We start from the raw sequence: 24402 nt of genomic DNA on the forward strand, positions 1-24402 counted from the left end.
ACACAGAAATTGTTGATTTTTGATTTATTTTTGCTTCGTAACAACATCAAATACGATTGCTGTAATATCTTCTTCCTATTCCACAGTTTTATGGGTCCCACTGTAAAATGAATAAATAGAATGTATCCTAGGGTGGAGAGAAGAAATCAACTGTTTTATTCAACTCCACCTACTGGGCCCCTTTCTCCGCCCATGACCAAGCTACTGTACAGGTACTTAACAATCACGCCCTCTTTACCTAAAATAAGCCCCGCCCCCAGTGCAGCTGCTACCGTATTTAACCTTGTTATAACAAAGTTTTAAATTAATATTTTGATAGAAGATTTTATCTCCTCCATGTTAATTTAATTTGATTTCCTTGAAGAATTGCAGGATTAGTTACCCTTGCTTAGCTCAACAAATAGTCAGCTAGAAATCTTTTATTTGAGAGGAGTAGTTAAACAAGCCCTGCCTGGGGGAACTACTTCTTATTCGCTGGTTTCACGTTGATTTCATACTCGGTTCTTATCCCAGCAAGCTGTGATAAGGACCGCAAGCTGTGATAAGGACCGCAAGCTGTGGCTTTCGATCTTAATTTGACTTTTTGAGTATAACTTTTATCATTTTCTCTGTTTAGCTTTTGTGTCTTTAAGATTTAAAATTATAAAAAGAAAACTCCGTAAGTTTAAAAACCAAAACGCCGTTTAATGATAAAATAGTAGAAACCGAATGCATCTCACTTTGAAAGGTTTATACAGGGTGTTCTGGTTTTATTTGATCTGGGTGTCACAAAATAGAAGTATTTGAACCAGCCATGGCTTGTTCGTTTACTTCTCTTTCTATCGTAAATCTGGATAAAGACAACATATAAGTACAATGGTCGGCGGTTATATCAATACAATGAAGACGATTTTTTATTAATAATGCCTTGATCCCTAACACGCATTTTTCAAAAGTAAAGAAAGAGAAACTGTAAATTGACAACTTATCTTTGTTTGCATGTTTTTGTATCTCTTGATAGAAAATTGAAATAGAAAGTCGTCTTCATTGTATTGAAATATACATCGACGATATCACAAAAAAAATAATGTTATTAAATATAACAATAACAATGGTAATAATGATAACAATGATAATAGTAACAAATGTCTTGTTTTATTATAATAATAAAAATAATAAAAATGATAACAATGATAACAATGATGATAATGATACCGGTGACTAGGAACTACTGATTGGACTGGTAAACACCAAGGCTGAGAAGGTTGATCTCAATATTGCTCCAAACACAAAGTTCTGTAAGTTTATGAATTACATAATTATCTATTTATCTGTCTTTCTATATATCTATCTATCTATCTATCTATATACATATATATCTTTCTACATATATATATATGTATACATATCTACCTATCTATATATCTATCTTTCTATCTATTTATCTATCTATATATGTATCTTATATATCTATCAATCTGTCTAGCTGTCTAGCTGTCTATCTATCTGTCTATCTATCTGTTTAACTATGTATCGATCGATCGATCTTTTGTACTATCTATCGTTATATCTATCTCTCTAACTAACTAACTAACTATCTATCGTTATATCTATCTCTCTAACTAACTAACTATCTATCGTTATATCTATCTCTCTAACTAACTAACTATCTATCGTTATATCTATCTCTCTAACTAACTAACTATCTATCGTTATATCTATCTCTCTAACTAACTAACTATCTATGTATATATCTATCTTTCTCTCTAACGAACTAACTAACTATCTATCTATCTTTAAATATATCTATCTATCTATCTATCTATCTAGATCTGCAGCAAGACAAGATGGCTGATGTAATCCAAGCTGGGAGAGATCATGGACTTCCAACATATACTCAGGTATAGGGAAACAAATACTGGTGCGCCTTTGCTACCTCGTATATCCTCTAGTTTACACAGAAGAGTGGCAAAAGCAACATTTTTCATCAAAAGCTCTTCTGAGTAATACCAAGATGTCTGACACACCAAACTGAATTAAATATTGATTTAAAATGTGTGTAGGTTCGAGAATACTGTGGTCTACCGAATGTTGATAGTTTCTCCGGACTGAACAACACAATCACAGAGGAGAACATAGCTTTACTCCAGGGGGTTTACCAGCACCATACAGATATAGATCTACTCCTTGGAGGTCTAGCTGAGCGCCCTCTTTCAGGTTAGAAAATAATCAACTTTTTAAAGGGTGTGTTCCCGAAATAAAAACAGGTTCCTTTAAAGGGTACCTCTGCTATTTTTGAAAAGGCATCCTAGGTGAGCAAGAATTGAGTCAGTTGGTAATGAATGTGGATCCCATTTTTCTTGTGTTATTAGAATAACAGGATATTTACTTTTACTTCTCATTACTTATAACTGCGTAAAAAGCTGGTTATAGAAAATTGGATTAACCATGACAGACTAGTAATGTTAATTGTTTGAACTGTTTTTATAAAAAATTAATAAAACTCGCAAAATATTAAAATTGTTTAACGTTAAAGTTTGGTTTTATTAAACTTTTCGATATATTTATCTAAAAAACGATTCAAGAACGATTTAAAAAAAACGATTTGGATCGTATTTAAATCGTTTATTGTACATATTTTCTGCCAATGTTAAAAATTCGACATGCCTAAAATTTAAAAAAATTTTAAAAACATTTCCTTTCCTAACGTTATGCCAATTTTTACCCTGAAAGAAAATTATGCAAAAAAACAAGGCGAAAACGAACCAGCCCTGAATGCACATCCCTAACCATGACTACGAGATTTTTATAGGTTTTCCTACAATTTTTTCTTATTTTTTTCTTTCGGATTCAGAACCTCCCCCAAACTATTTATTTTTAAAAAAATTATATTTTTAATACTTGAATTTCTTCTGTAAAAAGTTGTAAGCAACGTTGCTTGCAAGTCACTGTTCTTGAAGGTCCATTGCTATTTTGGACGCAGTTCGCAGATTATTTAAATAACAATCATTGCATAAATTATGCACTAAATTCATAATCAATTTAAAGCATAATGTTTACAATGCTTTGTTTTAACAAGGAAATATTAGTTGGTTCAAGCAACAAAAACAAATTAGTATTTTAAGAAAATTGAACAATTCTATAAAAATATTTTTTTAATGCTTTTATAACGCTTGAAACACGACACCCTAGTATTTTTGTAAAATCATAATTTTCAGTTATGATGTATTGTACGGGTATTGTTTTGGTATTTTTATTTTTAATGTTAAAAGAACTGGAGGGGGTTGGGTTTTTAATAAAAGTTTGAGTTTGAAAAAGTTATTCTAATATTTTGTACTTGGAACTTAAAACCCACCTCAGCTAGTTTGACATTACATTTGGAGTTACAAAAATGTCAAATCACATTTGGAAGCTCAAAAATGTATATATCACATACTACACAGACTGCTCATGCACTCTACCTGGATAGGCTGAGCAGGCATATAGTGTCCCGGCACGCCATGCTACGGTTCATGTAATGTTTTTTGACTGACATCTCACTTGTTGCATTCAGGGGTTACAACTTTTAAAGAAATACTCCAATTTCAAACATAAAATGATAAAACATAACATTGTCTATTTTTAAAGATTTTGCAATTCCTATTCAAAGTATCCTTAAATATCCCTGATTAAAGATGTCTCCTGATTGGTCGTGTACAGTCCTGGCACACAATAGAACATGCTGTGGAAAATATCGCATATTATAGGTGTTAATCGATCTCTGTAACTCTCTTATCTCTGGTCTAAATAAATCACATTTTGCGACGAAATAGTTGATATAAGGGATATTCCACCTATCCTATGCTAACCAGAAGCTGAAATAGTTGATATAAGGGATATTCCACCTATCCTATGCTAACCAGAAGCTGAAATAGTTGATATAAGGGATATTCCACCTATCCTATGCTAACCAGAAGCTGAAATAGTTGATATAAGGGATATTCCACCTATCCTATGCTAACCAGAAGCTGAAATAGTTGATATAAGGGATATTCCACCTATCCTATGCTAACCAGAAGCTGAAATAGTTGATATAAGGGATATTCCACCTATCCTATGCTAACCAGAAGCTGATAAATAAAGAAAGGAGAGAGTAAATTTATGCAACTTTACTGGGACGACATTGTGACCTCAAGCTCCTCTAGTTAGTTTACGCGCAAGTATTAGAAGGGCAAATTTATTTGGTTTAATATTAGAAATTCAGAATGTTTTTTATTTCTCTCAATAGCTTATCAAGAAAATGAGTGATGGTCAAAAACACGTGAGGTTTCAATCTAACGTTGAATTTACTTAAGTTAGACGAGTTCGAAATGAAATATTTCTATTTTTGTCAGAGCTAGTTGTAATAAATATAGTTTGGTCGACTATAAGATAAAAATAATATGATGCTTTTCTTTATAATAAGATGATAAGATGTGTCGAATATGAGAGGAGGAGATCTAGATTTAATAAATAGTTCTATGTACATACTTCTATATTTGAAATTCTAGAATAAATTTGCGCATTTGTGAGAACTCCGCTGTGAATAGGAGGAATAAAACTTTAATTCCTGAATTACAATTATTAAAGATTTCTGAATAAGGTTGGATACATAAATATTGTAAATAGAACGATATTACAAATTGTGTTTAATTAACTTTATGCCGTTAATCAAATCTGTCCGTTTGTTTGATTCTTCATGAAGATTTATTTTCAAACAAAAATTCATAATTTGATATTTTTCAGAACTTAAACATTGCACAATTTGTTATTGTGTCGTAGTTTTCACGCCGCAGAGGCGTTTGTTTGTTTGTATGTATTTACAAGCAATGATTATTACCAATATGGTTTGCTACATTTGATTTCTATAAAAGAATTTTTTGAAAATTAGTTTAAACTTTTAGGAGCTGTTGTCGGACCGACTTTTGGTTGTCTTCTGGGTCAACAGTTTCAGATTCTCAAGCTAGGAGATAGATTCTGGTATGAAAACAACATCCCACCCTCAGCATTCACAAAAGGTAAAAAAAAAAAAAAAATGTGAAAATATTTTTAATAGTTTTTTTTATGATTCGAAGTGACATTACACGTCGGGAAGGAATAAAGACAAGAAACCAAAGTACTGAAAGCTTATCAAAAGATTAAGAATTATTTTTACAATGCATTTTTTAAAAGTTTTTTTTAAAAAGATAAATAAAAAATTATTTTAATAGATATGCAGTGTCATTTTTTTTTAATTTCCCACTGTAAAAAATACTTTGGAATTCAATATTGATAAAAAATATTTAATGTGAAAAAGAGTGAAAAAAAGTAAAAAAAAATTGCTAATATTTGGTGATGAAATAAAAATGATGATATAACAGACTTGAAGAGGAGCAGAATAGGAAGCAGACTTCGAGTGCAAATATGACTGAAATGACATTGCAAATTGTGAAGGGTTCTTGCAAAATGAATTATCGTGCAAAAAGTTGCATTTATGTCCATTTCACGTTGCCACTCCTGTACTTTGGGTAGAATTGGGGTTGTTTTTATAATAGTATAAACTGGGCGGTTTGGTTTGATTTTAGTTTAGTTTGGTTTGATTTGGTTTAGTTTGGTTAAATTGGTTTGGTTTAGTTTAGTTTGATTTGGTTTGGTTTGGTTTGATTTAGTTTAGTTTAGTTTGGTTTGGTTTAATGTAGTTTGATTTTGTTTACTTTAGTTTAGTTTAGTTTGGTTTGGTTTAATTTTGTTTGGTTTAATGTAGTTTGGTTTTGTTTACTTTGGTTTGGTTTAGTTTGGTTTGTTTACTTTGATTTGATTTATTTTGGTTTTGTTTGGGTTTGTTTGGTTTTGTTTACTTTGGTTTGGTTTAGTTTACTAGAACTAAAAAATTATGAAAAATTTGACTAAACTACGAATTTGATTACTGTTATCTAAAAACGAAAAAATTTTCGTTTTAATTTTTATATTTTTATATTTATATTTATATTTATATTCTGCAAAGAATTTCAAAAATTAATAATAACGCCAATATTTTAGATCAACTGCAAGAATTGAGGAAAGTGAGCCTAGCCTCCATGCTTTGTGAGAATCTGGACTCCGTGTACATGGTTCAGGTACTGTACAATTTACTTTATAGATAAACAACTGTACATAGTTCAGGTACGGTGATATTTACTTTTCATAAAAACAACAGTACGTGTTCCAGATCGGTACAATTTACTTTAGATTTCTACTAACCTCAATTATCAGACATGGTAAAATTTTACTTATTATCTGTACTGTTTACAACTGTACATGGTCCAGATACGGGGTTACCCACAAAGGATGAGACTGTAAAGACGACCCAATACTCTAAAAATATGACGATTTAAAGCTTGATTTTTGGTTTCTGCATTTAATTGAGTATTTTGATGGTTTACTAAATGGTCAAGCAAAGAAATATGCCAGTTTTGGCCTACAAGGATTTCCGTACAAACGTCTCCGATGTCTGATCCTTTGTGGGTAACCCTGTTAATAAAATTTTACTTTCTGTCTATGGTTTAGGAACTTTTTAATTTCACTTTAAAGCTGTACAATCCAGATTCGAGACAAGTATACTGTACCGGTACTGTACGGTACATAGAATGCATGCCACAGAAGATATATTTTATAAAATTTCGTGATGTTGCATGCTAACTTCATTAATTAACTTATTACTTGAATATAACATAAACAATGTCATAGATTCATTAAAGTAACACACACAGAACACTAGATGTTGTCTTTTCAAGATTTAAGAGTTTTTTCTGAGATAGGAGCCCAAAGGAGCTACGCGCAGTCGGCGTAGAATTGCAAGACAGAGAGAGTACGTTCTACGCGCGCCGACAGCGCATAACTCCTTTTGCCTCAGGTTTATTGTGAACAAAAAACTCCTAAATCTTGAAAAGATGACATTTTAATGAATCTATGGCAATATTACTGTTTTTTTACAAATCATTTAAATATATTTTTGTAGCCGGACGTGTTTATTTCCCGTGACCCCTACCTCAACTCCCCGGTGACCTGTGATGTTTTCCCGCGGATTAATATTGAACTCTGGAAAACAGATTCACCCGCTCTCCAGGTAAGACGGATAAAAATATTCCGCCATTTTCTATTCAGCAGGTAACAGGGTACATTTTTGCGGCTCTGATAAAACTATTGAGTGGCTCGGAGGAACCATGCCTTCTCTTTCCCTAAGTGTATTATTATTATAATGAATTTTTAAAATATCTGAACGTAAATTGTTTCATTTATTAACACCAGAGAATTTTGTGTCAGGAAAAATATTCGAATTCTTCAAATTTACAATTTACATCCTTTTTAGTAATTAACACGAGAGACGTTAAACCTGAAACACCAGGCCTCACCTCGCCAATATACTGGAAATATTTGAGTTTAATTTCTATTCCTGTTTCCTTTCTGTCCTCCCTTCCTTCCTTCCTCCCTTCCTTTAGCAGTTTCCATGTTCCTTGTTTCATTCATTTTTTATTTCCTCCATGTTTCTCTTTATCTTCTTCTTTTTCCCGGCTCAATGCTTTTCTTTCTTTTCTTTGCTTACTTTTCTTCCTTTTCTAGTTTTAATATTTAACTTTCTTCTTTTTCTAGTTCTCTTGTTAGATTTTCTTCCTTTTCTAGTTTTCAGGTTTGACTTCTTTTTTTCTAGCTTTCTTGTTAGATTTTCTTGCTTTTTTAGTCTTCTTGATTGATTTCCTTCCATTTCTAGTTTTCTTGTTCAATTTCCTTCCATTTATAGTTTTCTTGTTCAATTTCCTTCCATTTCTAGTTTTCTTGTTTAATTTTCTTTCTTTTCTAGTTTTCTTTTTCAATTTCCTTTTTTCTAGTTTTTATGTTTAATTTCCTTTCTTTTCTAGTTTTCTTGCTCAATTTCCTTTCATTTCTAGTTTTCTTGTTCAATTTCCTTTCTTTTCTAGTTTTCATGTTTAATTTCCTTTCTTTTCTAGTTTTCTTGTTTAATTTTCTTCCTTTTATAATTTTCTTGTTCAATTTCCTTTCTTTTCTAGTTTTCTTGTTTAATTTTCTTCCTTTTATAATTTTCTTGTTCAATTTCCTTTCTTTTCTAGTTTTCTTGTTTAATTTTCTTCCTTTTATAATTTTCTTGTTCAATTTCCTTCCTTTTCTAGTTTTCTTTTTCAATTTCCTTCCATTTCTAGTTTTCTTGTTCAATTTCCTTCCTTTTCTAGTTTTATTGTTCAATTTCCTTCCTTTTCTAGTTTTCTTGTTAAATTTCCTTTCTTTTCTAGTTTTCTTGTTCAATTTCCTTCCTTTTCTAGTTTTCTTGTACATTTTCCTTTCTTTTCTAGTTTTATTGTACATTTTCCTTTCTTTTCTAGTTTTATTGTACATTTTCATTCCTTTTCTAGTTTTCTTGTTCAATTTAATACTTCTCTAATGTTTAATTTTGATTTACATTATTTTTTTTCCATTATTTGTTTTACTTTTTTCTTTTCCTCTTAAACTACCTTCTATTAGTTTTGTTTTTTTCTTTCTTCGATTGCATAACTTTTTATGGATTATTTCATTTTTATTTCGTAATATCGTCATGTAATACTTCCTTATGTACGATGACTTTTGTTTCATAAAAACAATTTTCTTTAAGAGAATGATTATGAACTTTTAAAGGGGGGTAAAAGGATGAATTATTTATTTATGATATAGGATTTGATCGGTGTTTATTTATTTTGAATTTAGAAAAACCAAATCAGGATAAAAATAGAACAGAGGTACGTCGATAATTATAATTGAGAGAGTGGTAGTTCAACTACTTTTGTTATGACAGATGGTTCCATTTAAAAGGTAGCTCAACAAGTGTTCAACTATTTCTTGTTATTCATAAATTTCCAACATCGATCATTTCAAAATATTTATTTCGTTCTCTATACTCTCCTTCAAAATTCCGAACACTCTCAACTTAAAGATATTTTCCATCTCACTCTTGTCATGCCCGGCATTTATCAATACTTCCTATTTATATATTTCAGTTTTTTGTTAAGAAGCGTAACGACCCCCCCTTTGCCACCCCCCCCCCTGGAGGGATGGTTCAAAGATTACGGAAATATTAAATGGTTTTGCACAAGCGTGACAAAACAGAAAAACAAGATCAGTTCTGCGAAAATATTTGCTGTACATTTACCTGAAGTTCAACCAAATGCTTTACATAGTAAACGTACATAATGTTTGTACTTTTAAGTTATGTACAGTTGAAAAGGTTTAACGAGTTTATTTCAAAAAGGATTTAACGTTTTTAATTTTTAAAGTTTGTAAATCAAAATTGATTTTTAAAATAAAATTATATTATTTATATTTGCCATGATAAAATAGACACCTTATCTTTTATTTTGACTTAAGGTTAATTTTTAGTGTAAGATTGTCAAAGCCTTTGCACTTTCAACAATTAAAAAAAATAAAAATACATTTTTATCATAGACCATTGGAGATAACATCTTAATTAGTTATGGTCGGGAAATAATTATTTTAAAAATAATACATGTCGATAACGAAACATCAATATTTTTAAAAGAAATTCTCAAATTTTATGATGTCACCACCTTTCTAGGTTCCCGAGGCAATCCTGATCCAGACTTTGAAGAAAGGAACAGAAGGTCTAGCACAGAGAAGGAAGGAGGAACACCATCTCTGGACTAGAAGTAAGTTCTCAATCTCAACATTTTTGTGTGTTTTTTTGATTGTTTTTTATTACATTCTCGTTTTAAAACTTTATAAAGGATTAACTAAATTAGTATTTTACAAAACTGAATATTATAAAAGTTTTCTACTCTTTCAATATTTTCTTCCGACAGAAAATGAAAAAATATTTTGAAAAAATGTTTTAATAATATTTTCTGATTTTGCATCTAAAGAAGGGAATCTTTTTACAAATTATTAAGGTTGAGTGTATTATTACGAAATGTATGATTTTTGGTGTGGCTTGGTTTGAGTTTTGAACGAACGAAAGATGTTTTTTAACTGTTCTTGAATGTTGACAAATGATAACCTACAATCGACAAAGTAAAACGGATCTTTTTTAACCCATTCATTCATACTTTTTGTTGATAATATATATAAAATAATAAAATTTAATTTCTAGATATGGGAGCTCACCCTAAGTCTGCCCAGGGTACGGCGTTTGGGTTCAGTAAACCCACAAGGGAGGCCCTCCTACTGTCAAACACTTCACTTCTTCTAGAATACACTTCAAGGGTCTTCATCGACTCACTTCAAGAGTAAGATCATTTTAGGATAAAAATTAGAAAACAAATACAGGGTGTCCCACTAAACGTGATGTTTTTTTTAGTAGAAGCGAAGGCAATGTCGTCTTCATTAAATTTATTGAGGCATTATTTCGAGAATCTTTTTTTTTAAATTAGGAATCTTAAAATTTATTCTGCCTTGGCATTTCAAATATGTGATCTGTCTTTTAAGTGCCTGCAATATTACGGGAGGTATTTAGAAATTCGTGAAGATTTCAAATTGTTTAGAAAAATCTAAATTGTTCAAAAATAAATACCTGTATGCTTTATTAACGAGAGCACTCTGTTATTAAATGGTCACCTTAAATACAAAAGACAAAAGAGGCGAGCATAAAGGTTTTGGTTCTGAAGTAACCTAACCTCGTCTTTACATATGATTTATAAATTCTAACCTTAAAATACCTATTACTTCAGGCCCCGGAACCAGCGAATTAAACGTCAAGTTAGCAACGAATTCGACGGAAATAATCTGAACAGTATCGTTAACGTGAACGAGTTCGCCAACGGTTTAACGAACATTGACGTAACAAGAGTTGTCAGTACAGGTAATGATAATAAAATTAGTTTTCATGTTTTTTCTATCTGATTTGTGTTTTAAACATTTTTGTAAAAATCGTTTTATTTGAAGAAACGATTATCAAAAACGAAAAACCTCCGCACGGCAAAATCCGGAAATTGAATTATTTAGTGCCAACCGGAAGTTTGGCACAGTGTGCTAAAGAAGAAAATCATTCACCTTGCGATCATACCTATAAGTACAGGTATTAATTTTATTATTATTATTATTATTATTATTATATTATAATATATATATATATGTATGCCTAGAACGTTTAATGGTTGGTGTAACAACTTGAATAATCCTCGCTACGGGAAAAGTATTTCTCCATTGCTTCGATTCCTCCCTGCTCAATACGATGACGGTAAAAAAAACTTTTTTATATTTATTTTTTCTTATTTCAAATTTTTTCAAATTGAAATTTCATCAAGCTAATTTGTTTATTGTTTAGCGATTTCTCGTCCCCGATTCCGATCTGTCGGCGGTAAACCGCTGCCGTCTCCCCGCCTTGTCTCTATAGTCGTTCACGCCGACGTTTCCCATCTTCATTCAAGGTAAATAGTTAGAGATAACTTTTTAAACGGGGTTTTGATATATTTTAAAAAGAGGGAGTGGAATGAGTTGATGATATAAACTATTTTTATCCCAAATAAAACATATCTAAAAAATGGAGGAAGTGCAGGATTTTCTTGAGCAGAAAAGACATTGAACTTTCACATTAATTATTTCATCAAAGAAATAAAGTTTATCTTTAACTTGAAAATATTTAGTTTCTTTTCCTTACGATTCTTTAACATTGATTACAATTTAGTTATTAAATCTGACATGGACTGGGACTTTAACATTGATTACAATTTAGTTATTAAATCTGACATGGACTGGGACTTTAACATTGATTATAATTGAGTCGGTTTTTAGATTTAAAAGTGTTTTATTCTGACATGTTCCTCCATTGTTACTCTAGCAGATTCAGCAATTCACTTTTATTAAGGAACAACAATTGAAAATAATCAATCTTCAAAGTTAAAAACATGGATATCTTGGTCATTATTCATCATTCATACATTCATCAAAGCTTACCAGGGTACCAATGGGAGTTGGACATGCTACTCTATGAATGTAAGCTGACTTGAAATTACGTTTACAGTCCCTTAATACGGTTTCTGTGTGTTCTCTGTAATTCATGATTACTCTCTGTTTGTATTGAAGTTCTATTCATCAAGTTGAAGTGTCATTTTAACACGTTTTTATTCTCTCCTACTAATACAGTATAAACTATATACACTATACACTCGTGAAATTAGACAATTTCTCGCATTCATATCTACAGTGTTAGGTGTAGAGTGTAGAGGGTACACTAAAACCAAAGTTTATAGAGACAGTACTTCATAAAGTGTCAAATTTTTCTTGATTTTATCTTTAAAAGTACTCGATTTCTTTTCAGTAACCGTTGACAGAAAAGGGGATAATTACTCTTTTCTTTATGCTCTAATTTTCTTTTCCCCCTTGTATCTTTGCAATTTGATTTTTCTAAATATTAATTCTGACAGATAATACAAAGTTTGAAATATGAAAGATATAAACCATCAGGTTGCAAAGATATAGTTATTAGAAATGTATCGTTTCTGGCGGACAATCAATTCCTTCCCGTTTTCACGTTTTATAGAGCCTACAGGGGGGGGGGTTACGAATAGAATTAGTTATCTTAAGATTTAGCTTTTTAAAATAAAAATTAATATAATTCTGTTGTCCTATCTCTGTGATCTGTAATTCCTATACTTGTATTGAATTTCTGCGTCATGTCTATGTAAACATGTCCTTGGGGCCCTAGATTTACGCAAATATATTTTCCTTTGGCCCCTTGATTTACACAAATACATTTTTATTTGGCCCCTTGATTTTCATACATATATTTTCATTTGATCCCTTGATTTACGGAAATATATTTTACTTTGGCCCCTTGATTTTCACAAGTATATTTTCATTTGGCCCCTTGATTTTCACAAATATATTTTCCATTGCCCCTTGATTTTCACAAATATATTTTCCATTGCCCCTTGATTTATCACAAATATATTTTCCATTGCCCCTTGGTTTACGCAAATATATTTTCCATTGCCCCTTGATTTTCACAAATATATTTTCCATTGCCCCTTGATTTTCACAAATATATTTTCTTTTGTTCTTAATTTTATTCAATAATAATAATAATAAACATAATACTTTTTGCTAATCCAGAAAGGTATTTTATAAATAAGGTTTTTACTAAAACTTTCTATACGTTTTCTGGATCAGTTAAACTTTACAATCTGTTGATTCAGAATATCTTTTATCATCTTTACAATATTTTTTAGTTATTACTAATGATTATTTATTATTAGATATACCTTGGCTCTGATGCAGTTTGGACAATTTCTAGATCACGATCTTACACTTACACCAGTTAATAAGGAGAGTTAAATTTCATTTGATTATCATTATTGTTTATATTATTATTTAAAAAATCTTTTTTTTTAATTATTTTACACATTTTCATTGTTAATTATTGTAAAACTCAATTTTTTTCTTAAATTACTAATTTAGTTAAGTTCATTTTTTAAAATCTTATTTAATATTTTGAATGAGGTTTCGTGATTTTATTACAGCAAAAGCTAGATGATAATTCTTGTCTTCTTCTTTTTCCTTTTCATCAAAACTAATGCTAAAGATGTTATAATTTGCATTCGCGCCATTTTTAAAAAGTGCCCTTATAATTACTCTTATTATCATTATTATTATTATTATTATTATTATCATTAAAAACTGGTTTAAACTGTTTTCAAACTGTTTTTAAACTGTTTTCAAACTGGTTAAAACTGTTTTTAAACTGTTTTTAAACTGGTTTAAACTGTTTTTAAACTGTTTAAACTGTTTTTAAACTCTTTTTAAACTGTTTTCAAACTGTTTTTAAACTGGTTTAAACTGTTTTAAACTGTTTTAAACTGTTTTAAAACTGCTTAAAGTCGTTTATAAGGTTTTTAAAATCGATTGTTTGAACTTGATCCTGATAATGAGACTCCTTGCAAGGTTTGAATAACGTTGTTTCCTGTTCTGAAAAGTGCATTTTTCTTATTCCTTCCTGCCATAAAATGAAACCCCAGTTTCCTTTTCCGTTTTCTTTAAATTCTGCGAAGAGAAAAAGTTCAACCTAGAAAAGAAATTAATCATCATTGTTAAAAATGTTGTCAGATTTGAACTAAAATTAATAAACTAACTAAGTAAGAGTTTCTAGGTCTCCCTTTTACTACGGTAACCCCACTAAAAGGGACTGTAAACATTAATTTCAGTAATTCTCGAATTAAACAGTTGTCAGTTCGAACCACAACAAGATCGAACCCTTAAACATTTATAATAATGCTGCTCCACAAATTAAGAAAAGCCAAAAATGAAAATTACTATTTTTTTCAGATAAAATAAACTATCTTCATGGATTTAACGGGTTTAAGTAAATTTAAATAGGTTTAAAAAGGAGAGTCACTAAAAATTGCCCCAACAGTCCCTTCATAAAGAAAGGAAATAATCCCTTTAAAAACATGCCCAGACCTATTTTATAGTCCTTGATCCAACCTTTTATTAATTATACAATACAGACATCATTATATTTCATCAAACTAATTACCTTTATTAGGCTAATAAGCCTGTGAAAACAGGATCATTAGTGAGAATTACGTAGAAACAAAAACTAGTGATTTAATTGAAGAAATTTAACAATGAAATATTACATAATTTAACTTTGAGCCTTTAAAAATTATTTACAACTTGTATATTGTTTGTCATTGCAACAGAAACTTTCGCTCTTTTGATTTTCATAATTCATATCTATTTTTTTTATAATTTCAATGATTTAATATTGTCTTTGATAATTATATTCAAAATATTTTTGATCTGACCACTCTTACATCCTTTTACTTTTAAAATCTAAGTTTTTATTGTTTTTGAGAGAAATTATATCTCTAAAAAATTTATTTTTAACTTAAAACGTTGGATCTTAAGTTTTTGTATCCAAATAATGACATTCAAATTAACCACATGCTGTACAAACTTCTTTCTGAGCTTCTATCTATTCTATATACTTTGCTTATCTGTTTGTTTGTATCCAATAAACGTCAAAACGGCTGAACCAATCAGGCCCAAATTTTTTGTGGGTCCTCACATGACCACAGGAAGGTTTATGAATGATCGAATTTTCAAAAATTTGCCTCTGGCAAAATTCGATTTTTGAAAATTTTAAAAGTCCACGAAATTTTTTTTTAAATCTGCGAACTTTTTTGTTTGTTTTGTTTTACAATGTATACAGAGAGAAAATGTTTCATTGAAAGAAAAGATTGCGTGAAGCCCTCAGAAAGCCTAGTTATTTTAATTTGTTTTGGATCCATCAAACAGTATTTTTTTTCGAATTCTGTTTCTGAAATCTTGCTTTAGGTCTGCACGTTACGATGGAGTTTTATAGGACAAGATCGGTTATAATTAAAGGTTAACAATGTGTTATACAGGCTAACAGTGTGTTATACAGGCTAACAGTGTGTTATACAGCCTAACAGTGTGTTATACAGGTTAATAGTGTGTTATACAGGTTAACAGTGTGTTATACAGGTTAATAGTGTGTTATACAGGTTATAGTGTGTTATACAGGTTAACAGTGTGTTATACAGGTTACCAACGAAAAATGAGACAATGTCTTTTACTTCTAGAACTGTTTTCTTTTTCAGAAATGACCCATATTTCCCAGCTTTGAATATATCATCAGGGCGGCCTCATTGTATAGCATTCACCCGTTCACTGCCCGGGCAACAACGATTAGGTAAATCAAGATAAATGTCGTCTTAGCTCTGCGCTTTGTGGTTTCGGGATTAGGATTTTCATATTGGATGTGCTTGAGATTTCAAAAACTGTCATATTTTTACTTTAGTGAGATATTCAACGTTTTTTAGGTAATTCTCCGTTTAAGAGTTAAATACTAGATAAATATATCGGGGTAAAGGTTATATTGAATGTACTATCAAATGATATTTCAAAAACTGTCATAATATTTTATTTGCAGTATTAGGTAATCACCAGTTTTATCAGTTTTATAACTATATCGATGAAATAGTTTAAATCTTTATTGATGATAAACAATCGGGGTTTAACTTGAAAAAGGCAAACCTCAGTTTTTCTCTAAAAACTATTTGGGAAATAATATTTTAACTTCTATTGAGACGATAATGACTGCTAAACTTTGAGATATCCGGGTATAACTTTGATTGTTTGAGTCGAAACTAAGCCTTTAAGTCGCAGACTTAAATAAAGATGTTTTTATATTTTGTAGGACCTAGAGAGCAGTTGAACCAGGATACTGCTTTCCTAGACTCTAGTCAAATATACGGACAGAATATCTGTGATGGGGACTCTCTCAGAGAGTTTAACGCCGGCAGGCTTAATATGACTCTTCCAGAACATCCCAGGTATACAGCTGGAGGCGTAAAAAGGGGGTTGTATGTGGCTCAATCCCCCTCCTGAATCAGAGAAATATATAGTTTCCAGAGTATTTTAGATCCAACCTGGTTCTGACCCTCACCTTCCCGAAAAAATAAAAAAAAAATTTAAGTTTCTGTTTATGCCGCTAAACTATGCTTTATTATGCGTGCTGCAGTGTTTTGAAGTACTCTGACCGACAGAATAGCGTTGTATTACAGTAGATTCATTCATCATTCATTCATTAATATTGGGTAGCACTCTTAATCAACTCATGCACATATTGTTATTTATTATTATCGCCTCGAAGTTTAAAATCATTCTTATTCTTATCTTTGCAAATTTTCATACTTCATATAAAGGAACTGAGTTTTTGCCACAAACTCTGATTTTCTAATTCCAATATCTTTGCAACTTGAGTCGTAGAACTAAGAATTCTGTTGGATCAAATAATTTATGTTTGAAATCTTAAAGGAAAATATCACCAGGTTGCCAAGATATAGAAATAAGAAAATTTGAGTTTGTGGCAATGTCTCAATTCCATAGATCAAAGAGCCAAAATATAAAAAAGTATAAAAAATTTACCCTCTCACTTTGTAAAGATAAAGGGGTTCAAAAACCAAAAGTTTGTTGCAAGAATTCCTTTGTTACTGGTCAGAGAAATTTTGTCAGTTTTGTTATTTTCTATTATTTTGAAGGGGTAAGGAGTTGATGCCGACAGTCAGCGATCATGCAGAATGCAAGGTGAAAAAATAAATCATTTTTCAAAATGCGTTTGTTTTCCATAACTTTTTTCTTACAAAGGCTGAATCTGGAAAATGCTTTAAAGCTGGAGATATGCGCGCAAGTGAACAGCCAGCACTCGCCGCTCTCCACACGATCTTCCTGAGGGAGCACAATAGGATCGTCGGCCAGCTCCAGCGCATCAATCCTCACTGGGACGACGAGAAGCTGTTCCAGGAGGGTCGAAGGATCATGGGAGCTCAGAATCAACATATCACTTACAATGAGTTCTTACCAAGGTATAAATATTAACAGAGCCGAAAACTTTAGAACTATGGATATTCAAATCAGTGCTTGATCTCCTCTTTTTCTTAATCTCAAGATTAATTTAATCATTAGTTTGTATCCACATAAAGTGTGTAAAATTCAACCAATAGAGTGGCGTATGCAAAAAAAACCAAGCAGCCAATCAGACGCTGGGAATTTTGAAATTTTTCGCGCCATTTAATGAGAGAACTCAGTGGTCGGAATCACTTTTTAAGGATATTTAAAAAGAGCGGATCTAGCTGGAGTGAAGTGTTTAAATGGATTTTCTAATTTTAAAGCTGAGATCATAGAGATAAAAAGAGACCAAAAATAAAGAGAGAGAAGCGAACAAAAAACACAGAAATCATCATGCAGAAATCAGAGTAAATATTACAGAGAAAACTGAGATTAGAGAAGATTGGAAAGTTAAAGAATAGAGAAAAGGAAATAGGTAATGGTGAATATAGAAAGCAGAATAGAAAATATGGAATTTACAATAAGGAACCAGGGGGGCTGATAGAACAGAGAAGAAATACTAAAGAACAGAAATCGTAAGAGAAGAAAAAAGTTATAATTGGGAACAGAGCATAGATCACAAAGAACAGATAACTAAAGAAAACAGAGAGAATAGATAAATTGTAGCAGAAAACTAACAAAATAACTGAGAACAGAGAACAGAAAACAGAAATTTTAAAGAACAAAGATAAGAGAACAGAACATAAAGAACAGAAAAAAATTATTGTAAACAAGGATATATGAAAAATATAAAGAAGTATAAAACAGAATAAAGGAAATCTATATTTTGTAGGATTATCGGATTAAACGCTATGAATCGTTATGATCTACGAGTTGGAACTGAAGGATACAGTAACGAATATGATCCAACGTGCAATCCATCCATCTTTAACGAGTTCGCGACAGCTGCATTCAGGTAAAATAAAACATTAATTGCACGGCATTTTGAACATCTTATTTTTAGATTACTTTTTTGCAAAAGATAAATGATACGTACTGTGTACTTATCAAAATGCATCGTTTTATTTTAGCTGTTTTTCCTTCTCATATTTAGCTGATTTATGGTTAGGGGTCAATTGCCCCGAGTGCTGTGCGCCCAAAATATATGTAATAACAGATGGGAGAAAAATGGCGAACAATCCATCAACTTTTTGCATGAGCGCAGGTTGCAGAAAAGTGCATATTTTAGATTTGTGTGCGTGCACCGATAAATTATAAAAATGGCGGGGCGTTGACATGTGTTGCCGCGTAAACTGTTTCTTCCAACAGTCTGCGCTTTATCTTCCATCTTTGCCGCGTACACAATTCAACCTTTCGGCGCCAATTATTTATGTCATAATTCTCTATATGCAAAACAGCTTTTAAGGCCGGAACCTATTTGATCAAAGCATTAGATGCAAATGCATTTCCTGCACTGTGTTGAGTACAAAAAATATAATCGATGCATACAATGTATTTTTTTCTTTTTTCTTTAGATTCGGCCATTCTCTGATTCGTCCGATGCTTACAAGAATGTCGGGTCAGTTTAAAGAGATGGATTCTCATATTAGGTAAACCATAGTCACCTCTAAAAAATGTCATAAGAGCCCTTTGTCTAGGTCCACGTTAAAAACTGTAAAAACACATTCCAGTGAAATTTGCTCTAAACCTTGATAAAAAGAAATTATTATTATAATTATTATTATTATTTTTATTATTATTATTATTATTATTATTATTATTATCATTATCATTATTATTATTATTATTATTATTATTATTATTAAAATCCCTATATCTATGCAACCTTATGGTTAACCTATGATATTTCTAACTTAGATTATATGATCAAATACAATTCATACTTTGAAATATTAAAAGTCTACAACATCAGAGCTGGGAACTTTAGAATGGATAACCTTTAATCCCAACTACTTAATCCGAATATCCATTGTAGAAACTTTTAATTTTAGTCCTTAATCCACTCGTTTTCTCTCTCTTTGGAAATCCGTACATTATTTTCTCCAATGAGAGTGCATGAATATATTTCGTAAATTGTATTGACCAATGACAGCCTTAAAAAATAAATTCTATCCCATGAGAGAAATCTGCAATTTCTAACAAATCAAGAATTTGTTGTCGGCCATTTTGTAATTTAATCGGTGAAGAAAAATATTTAATAATACGTTTGAGATTATTTTTTTAACCAATTTTAACAATGTACTCATACATAAAGGGGTGAGAAATTACGTGAAGGCCCTTTCAGTCAGGAAAACGAACCAATCTGGCATTCTTAGAATCCAATTTGTTGATCTAAATATATTTAATCTCAACACTAACATAATCTCGAGATTATGTTAGCGTTGAGATTAGCAAAAACAGAGGATTAAGCATTAATCCTGATATCCACCATTCTAAAGTTCCCAGCTCAGGTTACAAAGACATAGGGATTAGAAAAAGTTATAACATAAATAAAGTTTTTAAATGATAAGATTTTTGCTTTTAAAATATACTCTTTTTTAAAGGTTGATTTTCTTATAAGTATTTTTATTTTCAGGTGAGATTACCAACCATCTGTTCGAGGAGAAAAATATTCCTAAATCTGGTCTTGACCTCGCCGCCTTAAATATACAACGAGGTCGAGACCACGGCCTCAAATCATACAACGAGTACAGGGTCGCCTGCAACCTCAAGCGCGCGCACAACTTTGATGATCTTGTGCACGAAATTAACCCGGTAGGTTTAAACTTTCTTCAAAACAGAAATATAATACAATGTAAGATAAATGTCGTCTTTTAATTCTTCCATTTTGGTTTTATAGATACATAAGTATTTTTATGTTTATTGTTCCAAATAAGTATCATTATTATTATTATTTATTATTTTTTTTGTTTAATTATTATTTTCATTATAATTATTATTATTTTTATCATTTATCATTGTTACTATTATCATCATCATTATTATTTATATTATCATAGCATTATTGTTATCATTATCATTATTATCATTATTATTATTATTGTTATTCAGGATGTTGTAAAGAGGCTGAAGCAGATTTATTATTCAGTAGAGGATATTGACCTCTTTACTGGAGGTCTTAGTGAGGTTAGTCAGTTAAATCAACAGACAACAGACCATTTTTTATATGGACACTTAAAAAAAAGGACAAACATAGAAGAGTTATTTCTAAAAATAATGAACATGATCAATAAGTAACAAATTAATAAATTTAAAAGAAATTTCAATGGAAACATTGTTTTCCGAATAAATATTTCAAAAAAGAATTTGGTTCAAGGTCAGAAAACTTTTTTACCCTTTTCTGTTTATTTTATTAACCTAAAGAAACACATTCGTTAAAGAAAATGCGGTTAGACTTTCACTTTACTTCCTAGTTTACATACAGTTTGTTGGACGATAAAATAGTGTTTTATAAATCATCCTTTGTTATACTCTTCTCTCTTGTATTTTATTTAATCTTAAAGCTTATAGAGAACGTGAGACCGGTCTCTATTCAAACGAGGAATCACTTTTCCAGTATATATTTAGACATAAAGATACAAAAAATGTTCGAGATAGATTTTAATAAGACCGGGACTCAATAAGAATATATTTGTTTAGGTATCCCTGAAAGGAGCTCTAGTTGGACCAACCTTTGCCTGCATTATCGGAATCCAGTTCCAAAATATCAAAAAATGCGACAGGTAAAAATATTCAATTTTTCGACAGATTAAATTAGTAAATTTGATATTTTGCTGAAAAAAAGTTTGAAAAATTAAGATATTAACATAATGAACATGAACAGGTTCTGGTATGAAACCTCCGAGGCTTCTGTGAGGTTTACCGAGGCCCAGCTGACTGAGATTAGAAAGGCAACCCTAGCCAAGGTATCATTTTTTTATATTCTTGTGTTTGTAAAATTTTAATTATTTTCTTCAGAAAATAAAACATTTTTAAATATTTACAGATATCTAAACACTTTTTTGTTCTTTACTTTTAGATTTTTTAACGTTTGTTTAGATTATCTGTGAGAACTGTGATGTAGTGGATAAAATACAAAAATCTGTATTTGATCAACCTCATGAGTTCCTTAATGAGAGAGTTCCTTGCAGGTTAGTTTATGTTCCAGGGTTTAACCAAGGGTTCCAAATCTGTATTTGATCAACCTCATGAGTTCCTTAATGAGAGAGTTCCTTGCAGGTTAGTTTATGTTCCAGGGTTTAACCAAGGGTTCCCAGTAGGTTAGTTAATGTTCCAGGGTTTAACCTCGGGTTCCTATTAAGTTAGTTTATGTTCCCAGGGCTTAACCAAGCGTTCCTAGTAGGTTAGTTTTTGTTCCACGGTTTAACCTCGGGTTCCTATTAAGTTAGTTTATGTTCCACGGTGTTCCAGGTTTAACCAAGGGTTCCTATTAAGTTAGTTGATGTTTCAGGGTTTAACTCCGGGTTCCTTTTAAGTAAGTTTATGTTCCAGGGTTTAACTCCGGGTTCCTATTAAATTAGTTAATGTTATATTTTGTAAATTAATCTTCTATTCATATCTCTATTTTAATTATTTTATCTAGAAATAAAAGAATAGATCTATAATTTATTATTTGTTCTAGAAACCTGCCTTCAATAAATCTTAACCTTTGGAAGGAAGAAACCCACAAGTGTAAGGTGAAAATAAGGATAAATTTCATTTTATAAATATAATTATATAATTATAAATTATATAATTATATAAATTTCATTTATAAATATAATTATGAGAAGTTCATAATTCAGTATAATGTTTGAACAATAATAAATTACTGTAATTATCCAAAATAATTGCATTTTTATGATACAGTCTGAAATGCAATGATTCTCCGAACTGTCTGAAAAGTGCAGTTTGTATTCTGCAGTCTGCACCCCAACTTGCAGGATTCAACCCTATATCCTGTACTAACCCTCGTAGATATCAATTTTGGGCATATACATGTAATTAGGGAACATTCTAAACATTTTCAACACGGCTTATCTTGATTAAATCATGTTTAAAGGGAGTGATAAACAAACTAAGCAAGGGTCGAATTGTAATAAAGTTATTACACAAGCTGACTCCGAGTAACTCCGAGAGAATTATATGTAGAGCAATTATACACAAAGTCAAGACAGTCAAATTAACAAGGAAAACAAAATTTGATCCCATTGGTTGATATATTTTCCAAAATTTGATCCCATTGGTTGATATATTTTCCAAAAATTGATCCCATTGGTTGATATATTTTCCAAAATTTGATCCCATTGGTTGATATAATTTTCAAAATTTGATCCCCACTCCTGTATGCCGAGTCCATTAGCGCTATCAGTAAATGGAAATATTTACTTCTACTGAAACTATAGTGTCCCATTGGTTGATATATTTTCCAAAATTTGATCCCATTGGTTGATATATTTTCTCAAATTCCGCACAGAAAGTAAACGCATTCTACATTGCCACCTATAGTTCTTAACCCTATCCCTGCTGGGGTACTTGAAAAAAATCCCATGTTTGAGGTCCAAATATGACAAATGAACAAATGATACATCATTGGAAAGCTCTTGTGTTCTACTTATAGAATCTGAAAAAATTGCAAATTTGCAAAAATTGAATTCTTTTTTGCAAAATCCAGTTATATTGGAAAAATGTTTGCAAAAAATAAATTGTCCAAAATATGATGTAATACACATTTTTGAAAAGCCCTTGACCATGCCATTTTAAATAAGATAAAATATTTGCAAAACTTTAAATAACCCTATGTTTAATGAAGAAAAGCTAAAAATGTACAATTTTCATTTGACGGATTGTATGCAAATAGTTTGCGAACATTTCTTTGCAAAACAGCTGACAACTATGTGGGTCAAAACAAAGATTTAGTTTGTTATTGGATAAAGTAGTCATTCAGGCAGTGTGCCTGAGGACTCAGGCAGTTCGTTTAAAAGCCCGGTTTTAGAATTAAAGGGATGGCTATGGGTATTTAGGAAAAGTCGGAAAATGTCAACAGTCTCAGACCAATACCTTTTGAGTTATGTAAANCCCCCTTAGCAGGAAAAGGGTTAATAATCTATTTAAAAAACATGACTTCTTCAGTGTTTAAAAATATAAATAGGGAAAACTTTGTTTTGCTTCAGTTATTATTCTTCTATATTGTGGTCTGCCTCTTTTATATCTTATAAAGATTTTTTATTTAATCTTGATGTTTACACAATTTTGGTTCTATTTGATGAATTGAAAGCTGAACAAAATTTGTTAAATCTTTGGTAATTTTGAAAGAATAAAAGAATAAAAATCAAAATTTTGAAAAGGGATGCATTATGATTTTTGTTTAAAGAATCATATTCATTACCCTTGTATAAAATTGAAGTTGTCAAATAGGTTAATTTGTTTTACTTTTGTTAAATAAATATAATTATGAATAATGTTTTATGTAGATTGATAGGATAGAAAAAATAATTTTTTAACTTTAATAATTTATTTAATTAAATTTTACAATATTTTTAAATTTCAATATGATATCAGATGGAAACCTTTTGAGACTTCTATATTTCTTGTTAGGTATGTGTTGTGATAAGTGTTTAATGATTAATGTTCATAACTCTTGTTAAAAATCAAAGACGATCTTTAAGTTGTCTCCAAATGGATGAGTTGTTGTAAGACAAAAGTACTTTTGTTAAATAGAAGTAGATATACAAAATGTTTTTGCTTAGGTTGATGGGATTGATATACCCTTGGGAGCTTCAAGACGTATTTCTCCATGCACATCCTGCACCTGCACTACAGAAAACGTGAGTTTTTTTAAGTGTGTCTTACTAAAAATGGAAATTTAAAGACGACCAACAATGATACAAAAATTTGAATTTTCATGACTTGTTTCAGTCGGACAAACTGTAACTTAACCCATTATAAACAAATTGAATAAAATAAAAGTCTGTTTTAACTATTTATGAAACTATTGTGTACTATATCATTCTTCCTCACTTCATCGTGAATTTCATAATGAACGTGCTATAAAGTTAAATTAGCTGTACATTGTAGCACGTGTGCTATAAAGTTTTA

General features: G+C 30.7%; 1 protein-coding gene across 1 annotated transcript in view; it reads left to right on the forward strand.

Annotated features, from left to right (window-relative positions):
- Positions 1 to 24402, forward strand: part of LOC111700471 (uncharacterized) — a 59041-nt gene that overhangs the window by 31989 nt on the left and 2650 nt on the right. The window contains exons 17-45 of the mRNA XM_023471388.1: positions 132 to 212; positions 1205 to 1277; positions 1810 to 1880; positions 2043 to 2196; positions 4902 to 5015; positions 6016 to 6092; positions 6974 to 7081; positions 9575 to 9665; positions 10106 to 10241; positions 10683 to 10813; positions 10957 to 11029; positions 11097 to 11191; positions 11279 to 11381; positions 13209 to 13282; positions 15289 to 15326; positions 15499 to 15667; positions 16175 to 16310; positions 17019 to 17064; positions 17125 to 17342; positions 18158 to 18280; positions 18840 to 18914; positions 18963 to 18994; positions 19901 to 20079; positions 20377 to 20451; positions 20965 to 21047; positions 21149 to 21230; positions 21364 to 21455; positions 21947 to 22001; positions 24054 to 24131. Coding sequence (XP_023327156.1) covers positions 132 to 212; positions 1205 to 1277; positions 1810 to 1880; positions 2043 to 2196; positions 4902 to 5015; positions 6016 to 6092; positions 6974 to 7081; positions 9575 to 9665; positions 10106 to 10241; positions 10683 to 10813; positions 10957 to 11029; positions 11097 to 11191; positions 11279 to 11381; positions 13209 to 13282; positions 15289 to 15326; positions 15499 to 15667; positions 16175 to 16310; positions 17019 to 17064; positions 17125 to 17342; positions 18158 to 18280; positions 18840 to 18914; positions 18963 to 18994; positions 19901 to 20079; positions 20377 to 20451; positions 20965 to 21047; positions 21149 to 21230; positions 21364 to 21455; positions 21947 to 22001; positions 24054 to 24131 — 2862 coding nt within the window. The remainder of the gene's footprint in view (positions 1 to 131; positions 213 to 1204; positions 1278 to 1809; positions 1881 to 2042; positions 2197 to 4901; positions 5016 to 6015; positions 6093 to 6973; positions 7082 to 9574; positions 9666 to 10105; positions 10242 to 10682; positions 10814 to 10956; positions 11030 to 11096; positions 11192 to 11278; positions 11382 to 13208; positions 13283 to 15288; positions 15327 to 15498; positions 15668 to 16174; positions 16311 to 17018; positions 17065 to 17124; positions 17343 to 18157; positions 18281 to 18839; positions 18915 to 18962; positions 18995 to 19900; positions 20080 to 20376; positions 20452 to 20964; positions 21048 to 21148; positions 21231 to 21363; positions 21456 to 21946; positions 22002 to 24053; positions 24132 to 24402) is intronic.

Source organism: Eurytemora carolleeae, unplaced genomic scaffold (assembly GCF_000591075.1).
Source record: "Eurytemora carolleeae unplaced genomic scaffold, Eaff_2.0 scaffold400, whole genome shotgun sequence".
NCBI lineage: Eukaryota > Metazoa > Arthropoda > Copepoda > Calanoida > Temoridae > Eurytemora > Eurytemora carolleeae.